The 19,522-nt window shown below is 44.3% G+C and overlaps 1 protein-coding gene across 1 annotated transcript in view; it reads right to left on the reverse strand.

The window, feature by feature from the left end:
- PIK3C2B (phosphatidylinositol-4-phosphate 3-kinase catalytic subunit type 2 beta) overlaps positions 1-19,522 on the reverse strand; it is a 138,701-nt gene that overhangs the window by 80,227 nt on the left and 38,952 nt on the right. Inside the window, exon 2 of the mRNA XM_084853231.1 lies at positions 4,810-5,819. Coding sequence (XP_084709357.1) covers positions 4,810-5,733 — 924 coding nt within the window. The 5' untranslated portion in view covers positions 5,734-5,819. The remainder of the gene's footprint in view (positions 1-4,809; positions 5,820-19,522) is intronic.

The raw sequence follows: 19,522 nt of genomic DNA on the forward strand, positions 1-19,522 counted from the left end.
GAACCTCAAGCCTGCAGGTCAAATCCAGCCCACCTAGAGTCTCCAGGTGGCTGTGCCCCCTTCCCTCTGGCCACCCCCCTTCCCCCTGAACGCTGATTGTTGGGTAGTTCCTGGCTCTTGCCCATTTTCCCCCATTTTAAAAGATTGAAATGCCTCTCCTAAGGCTTAGTTAATGGCAGTAATAGCTTGAAGCTACAATATGCAAGTATTTTTGGTTTTTTAGCCTCACCCCCTGTTGCCTTCAGCCCCCACCCACCACTGGGATGCCACCCCCAACAACTTCTCTGAAACAGAATTCAGCCATTGGGCTGAAAGAGGTCCAACACCCCTGCTGCAACCCCACTCCCAAAGCAGGCCCTGACAGTCAGGGACAATCAGAATGGTGAGGAATGTAACATGGGGGGGGGGGCTTTAACCAGAGGGGGAAATCAGCACAAACTTGGGACCCCCCCCTTGTGTAAGAGGAAGTCCCTTCCATTCATACAAGGTGCCCTTTGGGTCCAACCTGTGGAGACTATGTGACAATTCACACAACCAGATCAGGATGCTGAGAATGTAGGATGAATGATAAACACAGAGGTCTGACATGATGAAGCAGATATGGTATTACTTCTTCACAAGACTACCTTTTAGCTCAATCCACCATTATCATGCCAGCTTTGGGGAGTTTTGTGAGATGTGATAAATCTGGGTAAAGTTGTGAGCTGGGTTCATGCTTCAGACCTAACAAGTTTAAGGTAATGGGGGAAGCTCTTGGCTTGATACAAGGATAAGAAGACAACTGCTCTCCTTTAGATCACAGCACTGCTTCAAATGGCTTTGCAGTTATTCCTGCCTTAAAAAACAGAATAGATCTTGCATACCAGAGATACACTATAAACTGATATGACCCATAGGTCAGGGGTGGGCAATGATGTGGCCCCACACCTCCCATAATCCCTCACCATTGGCTATGCTAGCTAAGGCTGATGGGAATTGTAGGCCAACACATCTGGAGCTCCACAAGTTGCCCACTCCTGACCTATAAGTATACTTTCTAGGGTTCTACTTATACAGCAATTCTGAGAGAAGCTGAGGATGTAGATCTAGCAGTCCACACTGGTCCACAGTCTGACCTACACCATATGCATCTGGTTTGTTTCCAGTATTTATGAATCTCTTTTCTGCAAAAGCCTCCAAAGAGATGTACAAACACTATGGACAGTGGAAATTATGTAACCAGCATTTACTGTGCCCTCTGCATGGCAGGTTATGCTCTAACCGTACAAAAAAGGAACTCGGGTATCGTTTTTGTCCTGTTCCCATACTTCCACTTTAACACACAAGTACTACGCTGAAAGCACAAATGGCTGTTTCTTCAATCTGAAGTTGTTGTTTTTACTTTAACAAAAACTATAACCTGTACAGTTACCCCCACACACCTTTAAGTAGTATATTAAGGGCGCAATCCTATGGGGATAGGCGGCCACCTCCAAACTTGGAGGCGACCGCCTATCCAACACAAAGCAGGAGAAGCACAGAGGGGATCGTTCCCTCTGTGCTTCTCCGGCCCTGCATTTAGGCTGTCTAGCTGCGGGAAGCCAGAGCAGGGGAGGAGGCTGCCAGATGACACATAGGATGTGTTGTACTGGCATTTCCGCCTTCCCTGCCCTGGAATGCCCCCCAGAATGCCCCATTTTGGCCAATCCACGCTCCTCTTCTGAGCGCGGAGTGGGGGGCTGTTCCATGCTGCCTGTGAGGCAGCACGGAAAGGTGGGAAGGTCGGTTCCCGGAAAACCACATATCCTATGGCTGTCTAGCCACTGACTAGCAGCCATAGGATTGCTCCCTAATTGTAATATAGATTGACCAATTATTTTGTTGATAATTATGGTGTTAATTCATTATAGGTTCATTTATAGATATCAGTTCATTTGGTTATAGTTAGTTGGCCTACTTTTCTTAATAGTGAACAAGAAGAAAATACTGTAGACAAAATAATGGCCATGCTGGCTGAGGATGATGGGATCTGTAGTCCAACACCAGGTTGGGGGAGGCTGCTATAGACTTTCTGCCTCTCTTGACCATACTGCTGCTTCAATGGACAGAGGCTTGATTTTTATAACAATGGTGAAGCAGTACCCCCTTTAGGTGGATTAAACGAAACATTACCCGAAATCAGGGAAGTGGAGCTTCGTATGACTCGTACAGAAGAAATTATTGATCTAAAGGCTAATAAATGTATGCAGTTGAAACAAAACTGAATTACTCAGAAACAAAGATTAGTGGCGATGGAGAATGTACCTGAAGAGATTGTGGATAAGGATACTGGCAACCAAACTGATGAACAGGAGCAGCCAGTGTCCAAACAAATTGAAGAGTGGGAGAATAGGACATGTAGGAATAATCCAGTTATGGGGAGAGCACTGAGGGAGCTGAAGATAAAAAGCTTGTTTATGGACCAAATTTATTTATTTATTTATTTATTTATTTATTGCATTTATACCCCGCCTTTCTCCCTCTCGCAAGGAACTCAAGGCGGCTTACATTATCCTCCTCCTCACCGTTGTATCCTCACAACAACAACCCTGTGAGGTAGGTTGGGCTGAGAGTCTGTGACTGGCCCAAAGTCACCCAGTGAGCTTCCATGGCCAAGTGGGGACTAGAACCCGGATCTCCCGGCTCCCAGTCCGTCACTCTCACCACTACACTACACTGGCTCTTATTAATAAATTTATTTATTAGATTATCCGTGGAAGAAGCTGGACTGTTTTTTAATTGAGAATCTTAATAGGATGTAATAAACATTTGTGGGACATATTGACAAGGCTTTATGATATATATATTTCAGTTCACAGCATGGTAGATACCAGAATTAAAGACTGGCCAGCTAGCGATTTAATAATGATGATGATGATCAGCCAGGCATTTATTTATTTATTTATTTATTTAAAATAAGGACATTTCAGGACATTTCATTTTGTTTCCATTGCCTCCTTCCCAAATTCCACAGTAGGATGAGGAGGAAGCAGCGGACAGAAACATGCTGAATGCCAAGCCCAGCCAAACAGAGTGCATACATGGGTGCCTCAGTTCACTCCTTCAAAGCAGACAAAGGTCCCACTGTCAGAGCAATTAACCCACCAAACAGTTTGAGGAATGGAAAGAGAAAAAGAAAGAAAAGGACAGAACACAGCAGACACCAAAGACAGTTTTAATGCTCTTTTATCGTTAGTTTCTTGCACAGCAAAAAGCAGAGAGCAACTTACGTAAGCTCTGCCAGCAGCTTCTGAGAACATTTCTCCTGGAGCATATGGGGAGCTGGTCCCAGGAAGTTTAGTGACGACGGAGAACTTGCTTATATTTATATCCTTTAGATTCCAGAGGTATTTGTCATCTACTCTTATGTCCAAAAATATGCCATGAACCATTCCCAGTCCCAGATCTGCTGGTAAAGGATATCCCCATGATCCAGGCCTAGAATATTCTATTGTCCCCAAGCTTTTGCTGAGAAACCTGATATATAGCTAACGGGCCAAGAATTCCTATTAAAAGGGTTGGGGAGGAAAGGCGAACATGCTCTGTGGAGAATATTCCTGATCCTTGCTTGCTAATAGGAAACGAGCCTATCACACTGTTCCTTACATGCTGGCTGTTCCTTCCTTTCCCGTAGACTATGTGACATTTCAGAAGCTGTTGCTTCTGGGAAATAGGAGCTCTAGCAACCAGAGTGGGCACGTGTCTTTGGGAGAAACATTTTTACTGGATGCTCTGCCTTTCCCTTAGGCTGCTGTTGTGTGGATCTTATAAATAGCATGACTGATGTACTACATACGAACCCTTCCCTTCCGAGGCAGGTTGTCAAGGCAGCTGATGTGTGCCAGGAAGCTTCAGTACAGGCAAGGTACAAGTGGGACAATGAATGAATACTGCTTTCCTAGAAGTGGGATGGGAGTTCTGTTGCTGTGCAAAGGGAGCATTAACAGCGTCCTAAGGTGAGATTAAAGGTCCCTGCATGTGTTGGAGATCTTTCAGTAAGAATTCATATGTTCCAGATAGTGTCCAGTTCAAATATCGACACAGCGAAACTCAGTTTTCACTGTACCATGGAGAGGGTTATAAATCACAACGGATAGCATGCAACTCCCATCCCACCCCTCTAGTTTCTGAACCTTTTACATCCATTTTACAGCTTTTGGCTGTAATTGTAATTGTGCTTAAACAGCATTTTAATTTTTTTTGAAGGCAAGATTTCTTTTGCTTTTTTTTTCACAGGAATCTTATGATTATTCTGTTCTATGTCAACAACTGCTGTTTGTCGCAGACCTATTATGCAACTCTGAATTATATTGCCAATTCTAGTATAAAGAGAACAAGAGTGTGTCTCTGGAAGAGGGTTATTGTTGTTGCTTTATCAAAGCTGTGGCGAAAATTTGTTTTGCTGCAGTGAAAAAAGTAAAGACTTCCTGCCTCAGAGTCTCGCATGACTATGTGTCCTGTTTTACAAGGACCGCCCTGTATTTGAAGTGCTGTCAAAGGACAGTTCACTGTTTGAAGGCATCCTCTATTTGAAGGTACAGAACAGCCTTCCCCAATTCTGGTGCCCTCCAGGAGTTTTGGACTACAACTCCCATCAGCTCCAGTCAGCACAACCAGTGGTTTGACATGATGGGAGTTGTAGTCCAAAACTTCTGGAGGGCACCAGGTTGGGGAAGGATGGTATAGAACATTTAAAAAAAACAACACCGTGTGGATCCCTCAGCCATGCCCCGGCAGAAAACTTGGACTCCTCAGGCATACATCATTTTGATTATATAAAAATGGTCTTACCGGATCTGCTGATATCCTCCGGTTCTTGTTGAGTGCAGCATTCTTCCATCCACCAGGCCTGGAGACATAGGTCCTGGGAGGGACCTGAGGAGGCATGGTCTTGCTGCGAGCGACTGGCTTCCCACTGCTTTCTTTTTCAAAAATACTTCGGCCTTCCTTCCAGCTCCATGTAGCTTCTCTCAGAAGGTCAGCATCATAAGTGGACTTGAGGTTGAGCCGTGTGATAGCATCATTGATGCCATCATAGTCCACTGCACTATACAGATCCTCCTCTGAGATCCTGCGGCCCAGCAATTTCCCATCAGCCCTCTCATGGGACGAGGAGAACATGTTAATATCATTGGGTTGGGACCCTTTGAGGGAAGCTTGATTCACTTCAGAGGTGTTCCAGATGGCAATGCGAGGGGGCAATGGGGGAGGAGACAGCTTCTTGGGGGAGCTGCTGCTACTACTGTTCTGGTGGGATGTGCTATTGAGGGGCTCAGTGAGAAAGTCCCCCCCTGTGCTGTCAAAGATGTACAAGTAGTCACTGGAGAGAGGTCCCTTCAACCAAGGCTGGCTCTCTGGCTCAGGCAGCAGACTGGATGAGGTAGTGTTGTTGGTCTCGAAAGCTCTTGAAACCTCCTGGCCAGAGAGGGCATTGTAATTGAGGGTGGAGTCGGAGCCAGAGAGGCCTCGCATGACCTTGATATTGTGACAGTCATGCTTTACAGCAGGCTTGTTGTAATCCAGAATGGGATCGTCCCAGGAAATGAGAGGTTGGTCTGTGTTTTGCTTTGCCTGGCTCTCCTCCTTGTCCTGCCTCAGGCGGGACAGGGCATCATACTCCATCTGCAGGGCTTCCGCAAGAGCCAGCTCCTTACGGCTGATCCCCACAGACTCCAAAGACTTCCAGTGCTCTCCATTGCCTCTAGTTGCAGACATCTCTTGGAAAACAGACACTGAAACCAGGAACTACTGGATGCTTAGTTCAGGGGTTAGGAATAAAGGCATTCTGTGCAACCATCCACCTACAAGTGAAGAGACCAAAATAAAGTGTAAACAGGCCAACTCTCACTAACAACTCTCTGCTCCAGTGAGAGTTTTGGGTTGGCCTTTACTTGAGAAAAAACAAAAAACAACAACAAGCCTCAGGTGAAACCTGGAACTGTTAGCATTTATCCGTCCCTCAGGAGGACAAGTATGTTATGTTCACATTCAACAATTATTACTAAGTAATTGAAGTTTACCTTGCAGTTTACCTCAGAGTACTCACATGACTTTCCTGCTGAAAGATTTGTGATCCCAGATCACAAAGTAGCTTGTTTCTATCAAGGATAAGGAAGCTCAACAGCCTTTCTGTTAATTCCTCCGTAGAAAAGCATAAGAAGAGTCCTGCTGGATCAGACCAAAGGCCTAACTTATCCAGCATCCTGTTCTCCACAGTGGTCAACCAGATGCCTATGGGAAACCCACAAGCAGGACACGAGCGCAGTAGCCCTCTTGAGTTGGTGTTCCCCAGCAACTAGTATTCAGAGGTATGCTGCCTCTGATGTGATACTGGAGGTAGTGTATAGCCATCACAGCCAGTAGCCATTGAAAGCCTTATCCTCCACTAATTTGTCTAATAATCCTCTTTTAAAGCCATCCAAGTTGGTGGCCATCATCACATCTGAAGTGAATTCCACAGTTTAACTATGCACTGTGTGAAGAAGTGCTTCCCTTTTTTCACTTTGAATCTCCCACCATTCAGCTTCATGGGATGACCCCACACTCTAGTGTTGTGAAAGTAGGAGAAAAGTGTCTACACTATACATAATTTTATACAGCTCTATCAAGTCTCCCCTTCCTCATCTTTTTTCTAAACCAAATAGCCAAGCGTTGTAACTTTTCATCGTAGGGCAGTTGCTTCAGCCTCCTTATTATTTTGGTTTTCCTTTTCTGCAGCTTTTCCAACTCTACAATATCCCTTTTAAGTTGCAGCAACCAGAACTGCACACATTATTCCAATGAGGTTGTACCACAGATTGATATAGAGGCATTACGATATTGAGAGTTTCATTTTTCATCCCTTTCCTAGTGATCCCTAACACAGAATTTGTTTTTCACAGCTGTTGTGCAGTAGGTGAGCTACCCACCACAATCCCAAAATCACTTTCCTGGTCAGTCACCACCAGTTCAAATCTGATCAGTGTATATGTGAAGTTAGGATTTTTTGCCTCATTGTGCATCGCTTTGCATTTACTTACACTGAACTGCATTTGCCATTTTGTTGCCCATTAACCCATTTTGGAAAGATCCTTTTAGAGCCCTTTACTATCACTTGTTTTATTGCCCTGAATAATTTGCTGTCATTTGCAGACTTGGCCACCTCACTAATCACCCCTCCAGATCATTAATGAACAGGTTAAAAAAAACTGAACCCAATAAGATCCTTGGGGGACCCCACTTCTTACATTTCTTCATTGTGAGAACTGTCTATTAATTCCCACTCTCTGCTTCCTGTTCTCTAACCAGTTACCAATCCATACGATGATCTCTCCTCTTATCCCATGACTGCTAAGTTTATTCAGGAGCCTTTGTTGACAGACTTCATCAAAAGCTTTTTGAAAGCCTATATACAGTATGTCTACCAAATCTCCCCTATTCACATGGTTGTTGTCAAGAGAACTCCCACTCTCTGACCAAGTAATAAATTTTACCACCAATACCACTTAACAATTGTGTTTAGAGCCAAAGTGTTTGCAAAAAGAAAACAAAAAGAAAGCAAAAAGAAAACAAAAAAGAAAGCAAAAAGAAAACCTTACAACCCAATCCACAAACTAGTAATGCTGGAGTACTTAGATCTAAACCCATTTACTCCACAAAAGGCTAAAGCCCTGTTCACATGATAAGGCGTGTATAATGAATACATGATATATATATTATCATGTAATATATATATTCCATGTATAATGAATACATGGAAGTGTGTGTGTGTGTGTGTGTGTGTGTGATATCATGCCTGATGCCCTTGTCCGTACCCTCCAAACATTCATCAGAACTTCTGAACAGAGTCCATGCAAGTGGAAAGTGTAGGCACTGCTCAAATGACTTCTGAGCAGCAGAAGTCAGAACCAGCACGCATGATTAAGCCCCCTTCCCTAGAACATGGTACATGCCATGCCATATGTACAGGACTTAATTCAGCTGAAACCCCAGTTTTGGATCCTAAATGGCATCCTTATTTTGCAATTGCTTTATTAACCTCCACTGAGTCTGTGGCTTACAGTTTTTTAACATATTATTGACACACTTCTATGTTGCATGTAAAGACAAGACAAGGTTTTACTCCTATGTGTACTCCTAGGGCTTACTTGGGAGTAAGCTCTATTGAACTCAACTGGAATTGCTTGCAAGTAAATATGCACTGGAGTGGGCTACAGATAACTTTCAACAACTGTCAAAGCAGATTGCTATCCAAATCAATAGACAGAGTTGATCACATCAGAAGTTGCCGGCACACGAACACTTTCAGTCCACTACATGCCCTTCCTCTCATAATTCAGATGAGGAAAGAGGAAGAGAAAAAACAAATTCACACTACTTTCCTTATTGGCTCCAGCCCTAAACATATAAACTGCAGTGACCACAGAGTTCTGAATGGCAGCCAGATTCCACTCAGCTGACAGATCTCCTTCACTGGAACCCCACGTGCTGAAGTAAAGTACAGACTGTGAGATCTGTGCCAGCTAGGCCAGTAAGGCTGCTCCAAGTAAAAATCATCTCTGTCTCTTGGCTAGCAGAACAAATGAAATGAGAGATCACAAAATGAAATGAGAGATCACAAAGAGCAGAAGAGCCTCGGGAGGTTCTGCAACATTCAGGCACTACATTCCTAATGCAGATGGCCTGGTCAGCAGTTTTGCAATACAACTTGGCATGCCTAACTCTGTATCCCCTTCATGGATCACTGCCTTGTTGTGGCGAAGGGGCTTGCGTAACTCAGTGAAGCCATAAGCTATGCCATGCAGGGCCACCCAAGACGGACAGGTCATGGCAGAGAGTTCTGACAAAATGTGGTCCACTGGAGAAGGAAATGGCAACCCACTCCAGTATCCTTGCCAAGAAAACCCCATGGAACATATCACAAGGCTAAAAGATATGACGCCGGAAGATGAGCCCCTCAGGTCAGAAGGTGTCCAATATACTACTGGGGAAGAGCAGAGGGAATTTCCAAGTAGTGCCAGAAAGAGTGAAACGGCTGGGCCAAAGTCAAAAGGACACTCAGCTGTGGATGTGTCTGGTGGAGAAAAGAAAATCCGATGCTGTAAAGAACAATATTGTTTAGGAACCTGGAATGTAAGATCAATGAATCAAGGTAATCTGGAGGTGATCAAACATGAGACGGCAAGATTGAACATCGATATCTTGGGAATCAGCGAACTAAAATGGACAGGCATGGGCGAATTTAATTCAGGTGACCATCATATCGACTACTGTGGGCAAGAATCCCTTAGAAGAAATGGAGTAGCACTCATAGTCAACAAAAGGGTGGGAAAAACAGTACTGGGCTACAATCTTAAAAATGATAGAATGATCTCAGTACGAATCCAAGGCAAACCATTCAACATCACAGTAATTCAAGTCTATGCCCCAACCACTGATGCCGAAGAAGCTGAGGTTGATCTGTTCTATGAAGACCTACAACACCTTCTAGAACTAACACCAAAAAAAGATGTCCTCTTCATCACAGAGGATTGGAATGCTAAAGTAGGAAGTCAAGAAATCACCAGGATAACAGGCAAGCATGGCCTTGGTGTACAAAATGAAACAGGACAAAGGTTAATAAAGTTTTGCCAAGAGAACACGCTGATCATAGCAAACACTCTTTTCCAACAGCACAAGAGGCGACTCTACACATGGACATCACCAGATGGTCAATATCGAAATCAGATTGATTATGTCCTTTGCAGCCAAAGATGGAGAAGCTCTATACAGTCAGTCAAAACAAGACCTGGAGCTGACTGTGGCTCAGATCATGAGCTTCTTGTTGCAAAAATTCAGCTTAAATTGAAGAACGTAGGGAAAACCACTAAACCGTTCAGGTATGACCTCAATCATATCCCTTATGAATATACAGCGGAGGTGAGGAATAGATTTAAGGGATTAGACCTGACAGACAGAGTGCCTGAGGAACTATGGACGGAGGTCCGTAACATTGTTCAGGAGGCAGCAACTCAATCCATCCCAAAGAAAAAGAAATGCAAGAAAGCCAAGTGGCTGTCTGATGAGGCTTTACAAGTAGCTGAGGAAAGAAAGGAAGCAAAAAGCAAGGGAGAAAGGGGAAGATATATCCAACTGAATGCAGAGTTCCAGAGAATAGCAAGGAGAGACAAGAAGGCCTTTTTAAATGAACAATGCAAAGAAATGAAGAAAACAACAGAAGGGGAAAGACTAGAGATCTCTTCAAGAAAATCAGAGATATCAAGGGAACGTTTTGTGCAAAGATGGGCATGATAAAGGACAAAGAAGGCAGGGACCTAACAGAAGCAGATGAGATTAAGAAGAGGTGGAAAGAATACACAGAAGAACTATACAGGAAAGATCTGAACGTCCCTGATAGCCATGATAGTGCAGTCACTGAACTTGAGCCGGACATCCTCGAGAGTGAAGTCAAATGGGCCTTAGGGAGCATTACTAACAACAAAGCTAGCGGAGATGACAGTATTCCAGCTGAGCTATTTAAAATCCTAAAAGACAATGCTGTTAAAGTGCTGCACTCAATATGCCAACAAATTTGGAACACTCAACAATGGCCGCAAGACTGGAAAAGGTCAGTTTACATTCCAATTCCAAAGAAGGGCAATGCCAAAGAGTGTCCAAACTACCGCACAACTGCGCTCATTTCACATGCCAGCAAGGTTATGCTCAAAATCCTACAAGCTAGGCTTCAGCAGTATGCGAACCAAGAACTACCGGAAGTACAAGCTGTGTTTCGAAGAGGCAGAGGAACTAGAGATCAAATCGCCAGCTTTCACTGGATCATGGAATTTCAGAAAAATGTCTATTTCTGCTTCATTGACTACACTAAAGCCTTTGTGTGGATAACAACAAACTGTGGCAAATTCTGAAAGAGATGGGGGTACCAGACCACCTTACCTGTCTCCTGAGAAACCTGTACGAGGGTCAAGAAGCAACAGTAAGAACCAGACATGGAACAACCGATTGGTTCCAAATTGGGAAAGGAGTATGACAAGGCTGCATATTGTTGCCCTGCTTATTTAACTTATATGCAGAGTTCATCATGACAAACGCCGGGTTGGATGAATCACAGGTCGGAATTAAGATTACCGGGCGAATTATCAACAACCTCAGATACGCAGATGATACCACCCTAATGGCAGAAAGCGAAGAGGATCTCAAGAGCCTCTTGTTGAGGGTGAAAGTGGAGAGTGCAAAAGCTGGTTTGAAACTCAACATTAAAAAAACGAAGATCATGGCATCTGGCCCCATCACTTCCTGGCATATAGAAGGGGAAGAAATGGAAGCAGTGACAGATTTTACTTTCTTGGGCTCCAAGATCACTACAGACGGTGACTGTAGCCATGAAATTAAAAGACGCTTGCTCCTTGGGAGGAAAGCTATGGCAAACCTAGACAACATAGTAAGAAGCAGAGACATCACCTTGCCGACAAAGGTCCGTCTAATCAAAGCTATGGTTTTCCCAGTAGCAACATATGGCTGGACTATAAGGAAGGCTGAGCGCCGAAGAATTGATGCTTTTGAACTGTGGTGCTGGAGAAGACTCTTACGAGTCCCCTGAACTGCAAGGAGGTCAGATCAGTCCATCTTAAAGGAAATCAACCCTGAGTGCTCATTGGAAGGACAGATACTGAAGCTGAAGCTCAAATATTTTGGCCACCTAATGCGAAGAGAAAACTCTCTGGAAAAGACCCTGATACTGGGAAAAACTGAAGGCAAAAGGAGAAGGGGATGGCAGAGGATGAGATGGCTAGATAGCATCACTGATGCAATGAACATGAATTTGAGCACACTCCGGGAGAGAGCGCAGGACAGGAAGGCCTGGCATGCTATGGTCCGTGGATTCATGAAGAGTCGGACACGACTGAACGACTGAACAACAACAACAAAAAACTGTATATTTATATGGAACACAACAGTGGATCATTAGCAATATACTTTAAGGCAGCAGTTCTATTCAATATATTCAAGACAAACAGAATATTTATTTGTACCTCTACTTTTTTTTCCTGCAAGGAACCCAAGGCAGTTTACACAATCCTCCTCCTCTCCATTTTATCCTCACAAAACCCTGTGATGTAGGTTAGGCTAAGAGTCAGTGACTGGCCCAAAGTCACCCAATGAGCTTCATGGCTGAGTAGGAACTAGAACCTGGATCTCCCAAGTCCCAGTCCAACACTCTAACCACTATGCCACACTGGCTCTCATGTTGCCCATACCCTATTTTTATGCATAATAAACTTACTAGACACTTTGGGGAGGGGGAGAGGCCTCAGCCCCACAGGCCAGATAGGCCAGTCTGGTGAGCCAAATTTGGCCTGTGGGCTACATGTTCCATATGCGTTAACCAACCTCCCTCTTCTTAATCACTAACATTATTTCCTGGTCTCAGTACATATACCTGAATGATTGAAATTATTTGGATGTGTTCTTCAACATCAAGTCGAAAGGCTTTTTACGGACAGGAAAGAGGAGAGGACTGGTTGGAGGAGTGAAACAGCTTGACAGCTTGTGCACAGAAGGCACAACTAAAGGGTAACTAAAATGATCAAGGGGCTGGAGCATCTCCCCTATGAAGGAAGCTTACAACAGCTGGGATTGTTTAGCTTGGAAAAAAAGGAAGGTAAAGGCAAACATGATAGAGGTGTACAAAATTATGCATGGTGTGGAGAAAGTGGATAGGGAGACTTTTTTGTCCCTCTCTCATAATACTAGAACCCGAGGTCATTCCATGAAGCTGATTGGTGAGAGATTCAGGACAGATAAAAAGAAGTACTTCTGCATATAGTTAAACTATGGAATTCGCCACCAACTTGGATAGCTTTAAAAGGGGCTTGGCAAATTCCTGGAGGAGAAGACTATCAATGGCTACTAGTCCTGATGGCTATGTGCTACCTCCAGTGCCAGAGGCACTGAGCCTATGTACACCAGTTGCTGGGGAACATGGGTGGGAGGGTGCTGTTGCACTCATGCCCTGCTTGTGGGTTCCTTGTCGACAGCTGGTTGGCCACTGTGCGAACAGAATGCTGGACTAGATGGACCTTCGGTCTGATCCAGTGTTGTTGTTGTTCAGTCGTTCAGTCATGTCCGACTCTTCGTGACCCCATGGACCATAGCACGCCAGGCCTTCCTGTCCTCCGCTCTCTCCCGGAGTGTGCTCAAGTTCATATTCATTGCATCGGTGATGCTATCTAGCCATCTCATCCTCTGTCGTCCCCTTCTCCTTTTGCCTTCAGTCTTTCCCAGCATCAGGGTCTTTTCCAGAGAGTTTTCTCTTCGCATTAGGTGGCCAAAATATTTGAGCTTCAGCTTCAGTATCTGTCCTTCCAATGAGCACTCAGGGTTGATTTCCTTTAGTATGGCCTGATTTGACCTCCTTGCAGTCCAGGGGATTCGTAAGAGTCTTCTCCAGCACCACAGTTCGAAAGCATCAATTCTTCGGCGCTCAGCCTTCCTTATAGTCCAGCTCTCACAGCCATACATTACTACAGGAAAAACCATAGCTTTGATTAGACGGACCTTTGTCGGCAAGGTGATGTCTCTGCTTCTTACTATGCTGTCTAGGTTTGCCATAGCTTTCCTCCCAAGGAGCAAGCGTCTTTTAATTTCATGGCTACAGTCACCGTCTGCAGTGATCTTGGAGCCCAAGAAAGTAAAATCTGTCACTGCTTCCATTTCTTCCCCTTCTATATGCCAGGAAGTGATGGCGTCAGATGCCATGATCTTCGTTTTTTTAATGTTGAGTTTCAAACCAGCTTTTGCACTCTCCTCTTTCACCCTCAACAAGAGGCTCTTGAGATCCTCTTCGCTTTCTGCCATTAGGGTGGTATCGTCTGCATATCGGAGGTTGTTGATAATTCTCCCGGCAATCTTAATTCTGACCTGTGATTCCAACCCGGCATTTCTCATGATGTACTCTGCATATAAGTTAAATAAGCAGGGTGACAATATGCAGCCTTGTCGTACTCCTTTCCCAATTTAGAACCACTCGGTTGTTCCATGTCTGGTTCTTACTGTTGCTTCTTGACCCTCATACAGGTTTCTCAGGAGACAGGTAAGGTGGTCTGGTACTCCCATCACTTTAAGAATTTGCCACAGTTTGTTGTGATCCACACAATCAAAGGCTTTAGCATAGTCAATGAAGCAGAAATAGACGTTTTTCTGGAATTCTCTTGCTTTCTCCATGATCCAGCGAACGTTGGCGATTTGATCTCTAGTTCCTCTGCCTCTTCGAAACACAGCTTGTACTTCTGGTAGTTCTTGGTTCGCATACTGCTGAAGCCTAGCTTGTAGGATTTGGAGCATCACCTTGCTGGCATGTGAAATGAGCGCAATTGTGCGGTAGTTTGAAAACTCTTTGGCGTTGCCCTTCTTTGGAATTGGAATGTCAACTGACCTTTTCCAGTCTTGCGGCCATTGTTGAGTGTTCCAAAGTTGTTGGCATATTGAATGCAGCACTTTAACAGCATTGTCTTTTAGGATTTTAAATAGCTCGGCTGGAATGCTGTCATCTCCGCTAGCTTTGTTGTTACTAATGCATCCTAAGGCCCGCTTGACTTCACTCTCGAGGATGTCCGGCTCAAGTTCAGTGGCCGCACTATCATGGCTATCAGGGACATTAAGATCTTTCCTGTATAGTTCTTCTGTGTATTCTTTTCACCTCTTCTTAATCTCATCTGCTTCTGTTAGGTCCCTGCCTTCTTTGTCCTTTATCATGCCCGTCTTTGCACAAAACGTTCCCTTGAGATCTCCGATTTTCTTGAAGAGATCTCTAGTCTTTCCCATTCTGTTGTTTTCCTCGATTTCTTTGCATTGTTCTTTTAAGAAGGCCTTCTTGTCTCTCCTTGCTATTCTCTGGAACTCTGCATTCAGTTGGATATATCTTCCCCTTTCTCCCTTGCTTTTTGCTTCCTTTCTTTCCTCAGCTACTTGTAAAGCCTCATCAGACAGCCACTTGGCTTTCTTGCATTTCTTTTTCTTCGGGATGGATTGAGTTGCTGCCTCCTGAACAATGTTACGGACCTCCGTCCATAGTTCCTCAGGCACTCTGTCTATCAGGTCTAATCCCTTACATCTATTCCTCACCTCCACTGTATAGTCATAAGGGATATGATTGAGGTCATACCTGAATTGTTTAGTGGTTTTCCCTACGTTCTTCAATTTAAGCTGAAATTTTGCAACAAGAAGCTCATGATCTGAGCCACAGTCAGCTCCAGGTCTTGTTTTGACTGACTGTATAGAGCTTCTCCATCTTTGGCTGCAAAGGACATAATCAATCTGATTTCGATAGTGACCATCTGGTGATGTCCATGTGTAGAGTCGCCTCTTGTGCTGTTGGAAAAGAGTGTTTGCTATGATCAGTGTGTTCTCTTGGCAAAATTCTATTAGCCTTTGTCCTGCTTCATTTTGTACACCAAGGCCATGCCTGGTTATCCCGGTGATTTCTTGATTTCCTAATTTAGCATTCCAATCCCCTATGATGAAGAGGACATCTTTTTTTCGGTGTTAGTTCTAGAAGGTGTTGTAGGTCTTCATAGAACCGATCAACCTCAGCTTCTTCAGCATCAGTGGTTGGGGCATAGACTTGAATTACTGTGATGTTGAATGGTTTGCCTTGGATTCGTACTGAAATCATTCTATCGTTTTTAAGATTGTACCCCAGTACTGCTTTTCCCACCCTTTTGTTGACTATGAGTGCTACTCCATTTCTTCTAAGGGATTCTTGCTCACAGTAGTAGATATGATGGTCACCTGAATTAAATTCGCCCATGCTTGTCCATTTTAGTTCGCTGATTCCCAAGATATCGATGTTCAATCTTGCTGTCTCATGTTTGACCACCTCCAGATTACCTTGATTCATTGATCTTACATTCCAGGTTCCTAAACAATATTGTTCTTTACAGCATCGGATTTTCTTTCCACTACCAGACACATCCACAGCTGAGTGTCCTTTTGGCTTTGGCCCAGCCGCTTCACTCTTTCTGGCACTACTTGGAAATTCCCTCTGCTCTTCCCCAGTAGTATATTGGACACCTTCTGACCTGAGGGGCTCATCTTCCGGCGTCATATCTTTTAGCCTTGTGATATGTTCCATGGGGTTTTCTTGGCAAGGATACTGGAGTGGGTTGCCATTTCCTTCTCCAGTGGACCACATTTTGTCAGAACTCTCTGCCATGACCTGTCCGTCTTGGGTGGCCCTGCACGGCATAGCTTATGGCTTCACTGAGTTATGCAAGCCCCTTCGCCACAACAAGGCAGTGATCCATGAAGGGGCTGATCCAGTTTGGCTCTTCTTAATGTTCTTATGTTCAGAGCTGAGGAATTTTAGAAAATAGAATCATAGAATGATAGGGTTGGAAGGGGCCTACAAGACCATTGAGTCCAACCCGCTGCTGAGTGCAGGAAGCCTGATTCCCAGGCAGTCAGTCACCCATCCAAGTACTAACCAGGGCTGACCCTGCTTAGCTTCTGAGATCAGATGAGCATTCATTTCAGAGGGAGACTTCCAGCTGCATTAACTTTGGAGAGAGACTTCCAGATTCAGTTCTGGTTGCATGAATCTTTCTAACATGGCGAAAAGCAGCTGCTAAGGGGCCCAATCAGGAAAGGGACGAAAGTATACAAAGAAGGTTAACCCTTTCCTCTTGGGCCATCTCAACAAAATCCCCCCAAAGCTAACACCCAGTATGGTGTGCGGGAGACATCCCTATTGACACCAATAGAAGCTTCCCTTTGGGGGTAGAGGGAAAGGGTTGCTTAAGCATCACTTCCCTCTGCACCACAGACCCAATCAGATTCAAAATCCCACATAGCTGCTATTAAATTTTTAAACTATTAAACGTCTATTGATTGATGAAGGATATTTTTTACACAATGCCTGCACACTCCTAATGGCTCATAAAAAATAAGTTAATTTTGTTTTGCCATAAATTGAATTTGGCTCTATCAATAAAAATGTGCAGGGCTGTAAATAAATGAAAAATGGGGAATATCACTAGTTTTGTTGGTGAGAAGCTAACAAGCTCAACATTTTTAAAGGTACTCCACTCTGTAAGCTGTTTCTGAATGTGTATAATCAGAACTATGTAATTATTCTCAAAGAGATCACTTAAATTATTACTTTTTTGAAATCTTAATGGCCCAATATTTCATTGCTGTATTTTCCCATATGCCGATAACATATTTTTACTAGATAAGGCCTCCTGCACTATTTCAGTGCTAAAGATCTAAGTGTGGAAAGTAATACCTTTAAAAAAAGGGAGAGCTAACATTATGTAGGATTTTGTGCAACTTCCCTCCAAGTAGAATCATAGAATAGCCGGGTTGGAAGGGGCCTAGAAGACCATTGAGTCCAACCCCCTGCTCAATGCAGGAATCTAGTAGGTCCTGCCACTCTTGCAAAACCTCGGATCTGCTGTGTGGACTAGCAAGGATACCTGCACAACTGCTGTGTGGTCTGCGAAGGCTTGATGTGTGGAATCAGCATGCTGAAGTCCCAAAATTCCATACAGACATATCCTAGGAATATTTGTGAGGTGGCGTTATGGTCAGTGTGTTGGACATAGACCCAGAAGTGCAGGGTGCAAACTCTGCTTAGGCACAAAGCTCACATAGACGTGGCCACTTTGCATCGCCAAAAAAGAGGACAAAAGAGGGCACTAACTCGCACAAAAATTTGCATATGCTAACTTATATGTCTAGATGTAAATCTAGAAATAATAACTATAATTTAACTACAAATACAATACATCTTGTCACAGAGGGAAGACTGTCCAGGTAGCCTGTGTGCCCACTCAGTCTGCTATCCAGGAGGATGGGCAACTTCGAGGCCCCTGGTTTGCTCTCCCTTCTTATGGCTCTTTATATTTTAACTGCACTTGGACTGGACACCTTTTCAAAGAGCAGACACCTTCAAATAGAGGACTGTCCTGTGTAAAGTAGGCCAAATGGCCACCCCAGACCTTGGGCCAGTCTCTTTCTCTCTGTCAGTCTCACCTACCTTACAGGATTGTTGTGAGGATAAAACTGGGGGGGGGGGCAATGTATGCCAGCTTGAGCTCTTTGAAGAAAGGGCATGATAAAACTTTAATAAATAAATGGAGTACCTTCTCCCTTATGTACCTGCCCGGATATTAAGACTGAGTGGGGATGCCCTCTTGACAGTGCCACATTTCCTGGAGTTCAATATGCAGCAACCCAAGAGAGGGTGGTCTCAATACAGACGCCCTGACTGTGGAACTCCCTCCCTCCTCATATATGGGGGGTGCCAAGTCTTGCAAGCTCTCAGCACCCACTAAAGACCTATTTGTTTACCCAGGCTTTTGACTGAATTTTCTTTCTTTGCTTTTTTTGCCGCATCATGTAAACTGTTATTTATCCGTTACCGTTCTCCCCGGTTTGATTATGTTTTTGTTCACGTTGTTTTATTTTACTGCATTTAGTTTCTTGTACCTCAGTTTGGAATTATTTTATAATGAAAAGTGGGCGAGAAATTTCTAAAATAAAAATACGAAGGCCACATACATACATTTATCGGAAAATGAGAAAAGAAATTTCACTAGGCAATCTTCCATTAGGACTGGTATTGCCTTCCATTCACACTAATGTAAACAGAGACAAAGATGCTGAAGCACAAATTCAAAATACTTCACTGGAAGCCTGGCAGGGGATTTGAAGAGGTGCCCTATTTTGCTGGCATCAATGAGACTGCAACCTCCTTGGTCCCCTCCCTATATCCCATCAAACTGCACTCCAGGCACTTAATTAATAATACTCTGCCTCATCAAAGCAGCTTGCTGTGATTTGCATGGAAACGGGGTGGGCGGAGGAAACCACTCAACAGTCTGTTAACCGTGTGCTGTTAAGCAGAGAAACAGCCGCAGACCAGTGACCCAGGCAGCTCACGATTTTACCACAACAAGTGAGGTGGGACAAATGACAGCAACCAATAATAAAGGGAGTGGAAAACATGGCAAAGCCAGATGCGAAGAAGTGTTGTGACATCTTTGACAAACCACATGGTTGGGACAGCAGGGGAAAGTGAGATCAGAAACTGGCTCTGTCTAGAAGTCAAAATCTAGAACCCATGATATCAAGAGTTCCCACAGCTTCCCTTCAGAAATGTCCACTGTCAGGCTGAGCATATAAAATACATTGCTCTAAATCAGCTTTCCCCAGCCAGTTGTCCTCCAGATGCGTTGGACTACAGGCCCCATCATCGCCAACCAGCATGTTCAGTGGGCATGCTGCTGAGGACTGTGGGAGCTGTAGTCAACACATCTCAAACAGTTGGGGAAAGCTGCTCTAAAATATTGGTCGATTGGTGAGTTATTGCAGGGGTGGGCAACCGGCAGGCTGGATGCCATCGAGGGAGAGGGGCCCCAACTAGAAGCTCCACCCCTTCCAATATCATCTGCCCCACCCATTTTTCCTTTCTCTGTGCAGAAAGAGGCACAGAGCTAACAAAGGGATTCCACTGGGAGGGAGAGCA

Source organism: Heloderma suspectum, chromosome 4, assembly GCF_057233095.1.
Source record: "Heloderma suspectum isolate Gila_16-S chromosome 4, 16-S_ref, whole genome shotgun sequence".
NCBI lineage: Eukaryota > Metazoa > Chordata > Lepidosauria > Squamata > Helodermatidae > Heloderma > Heloderma suspectum.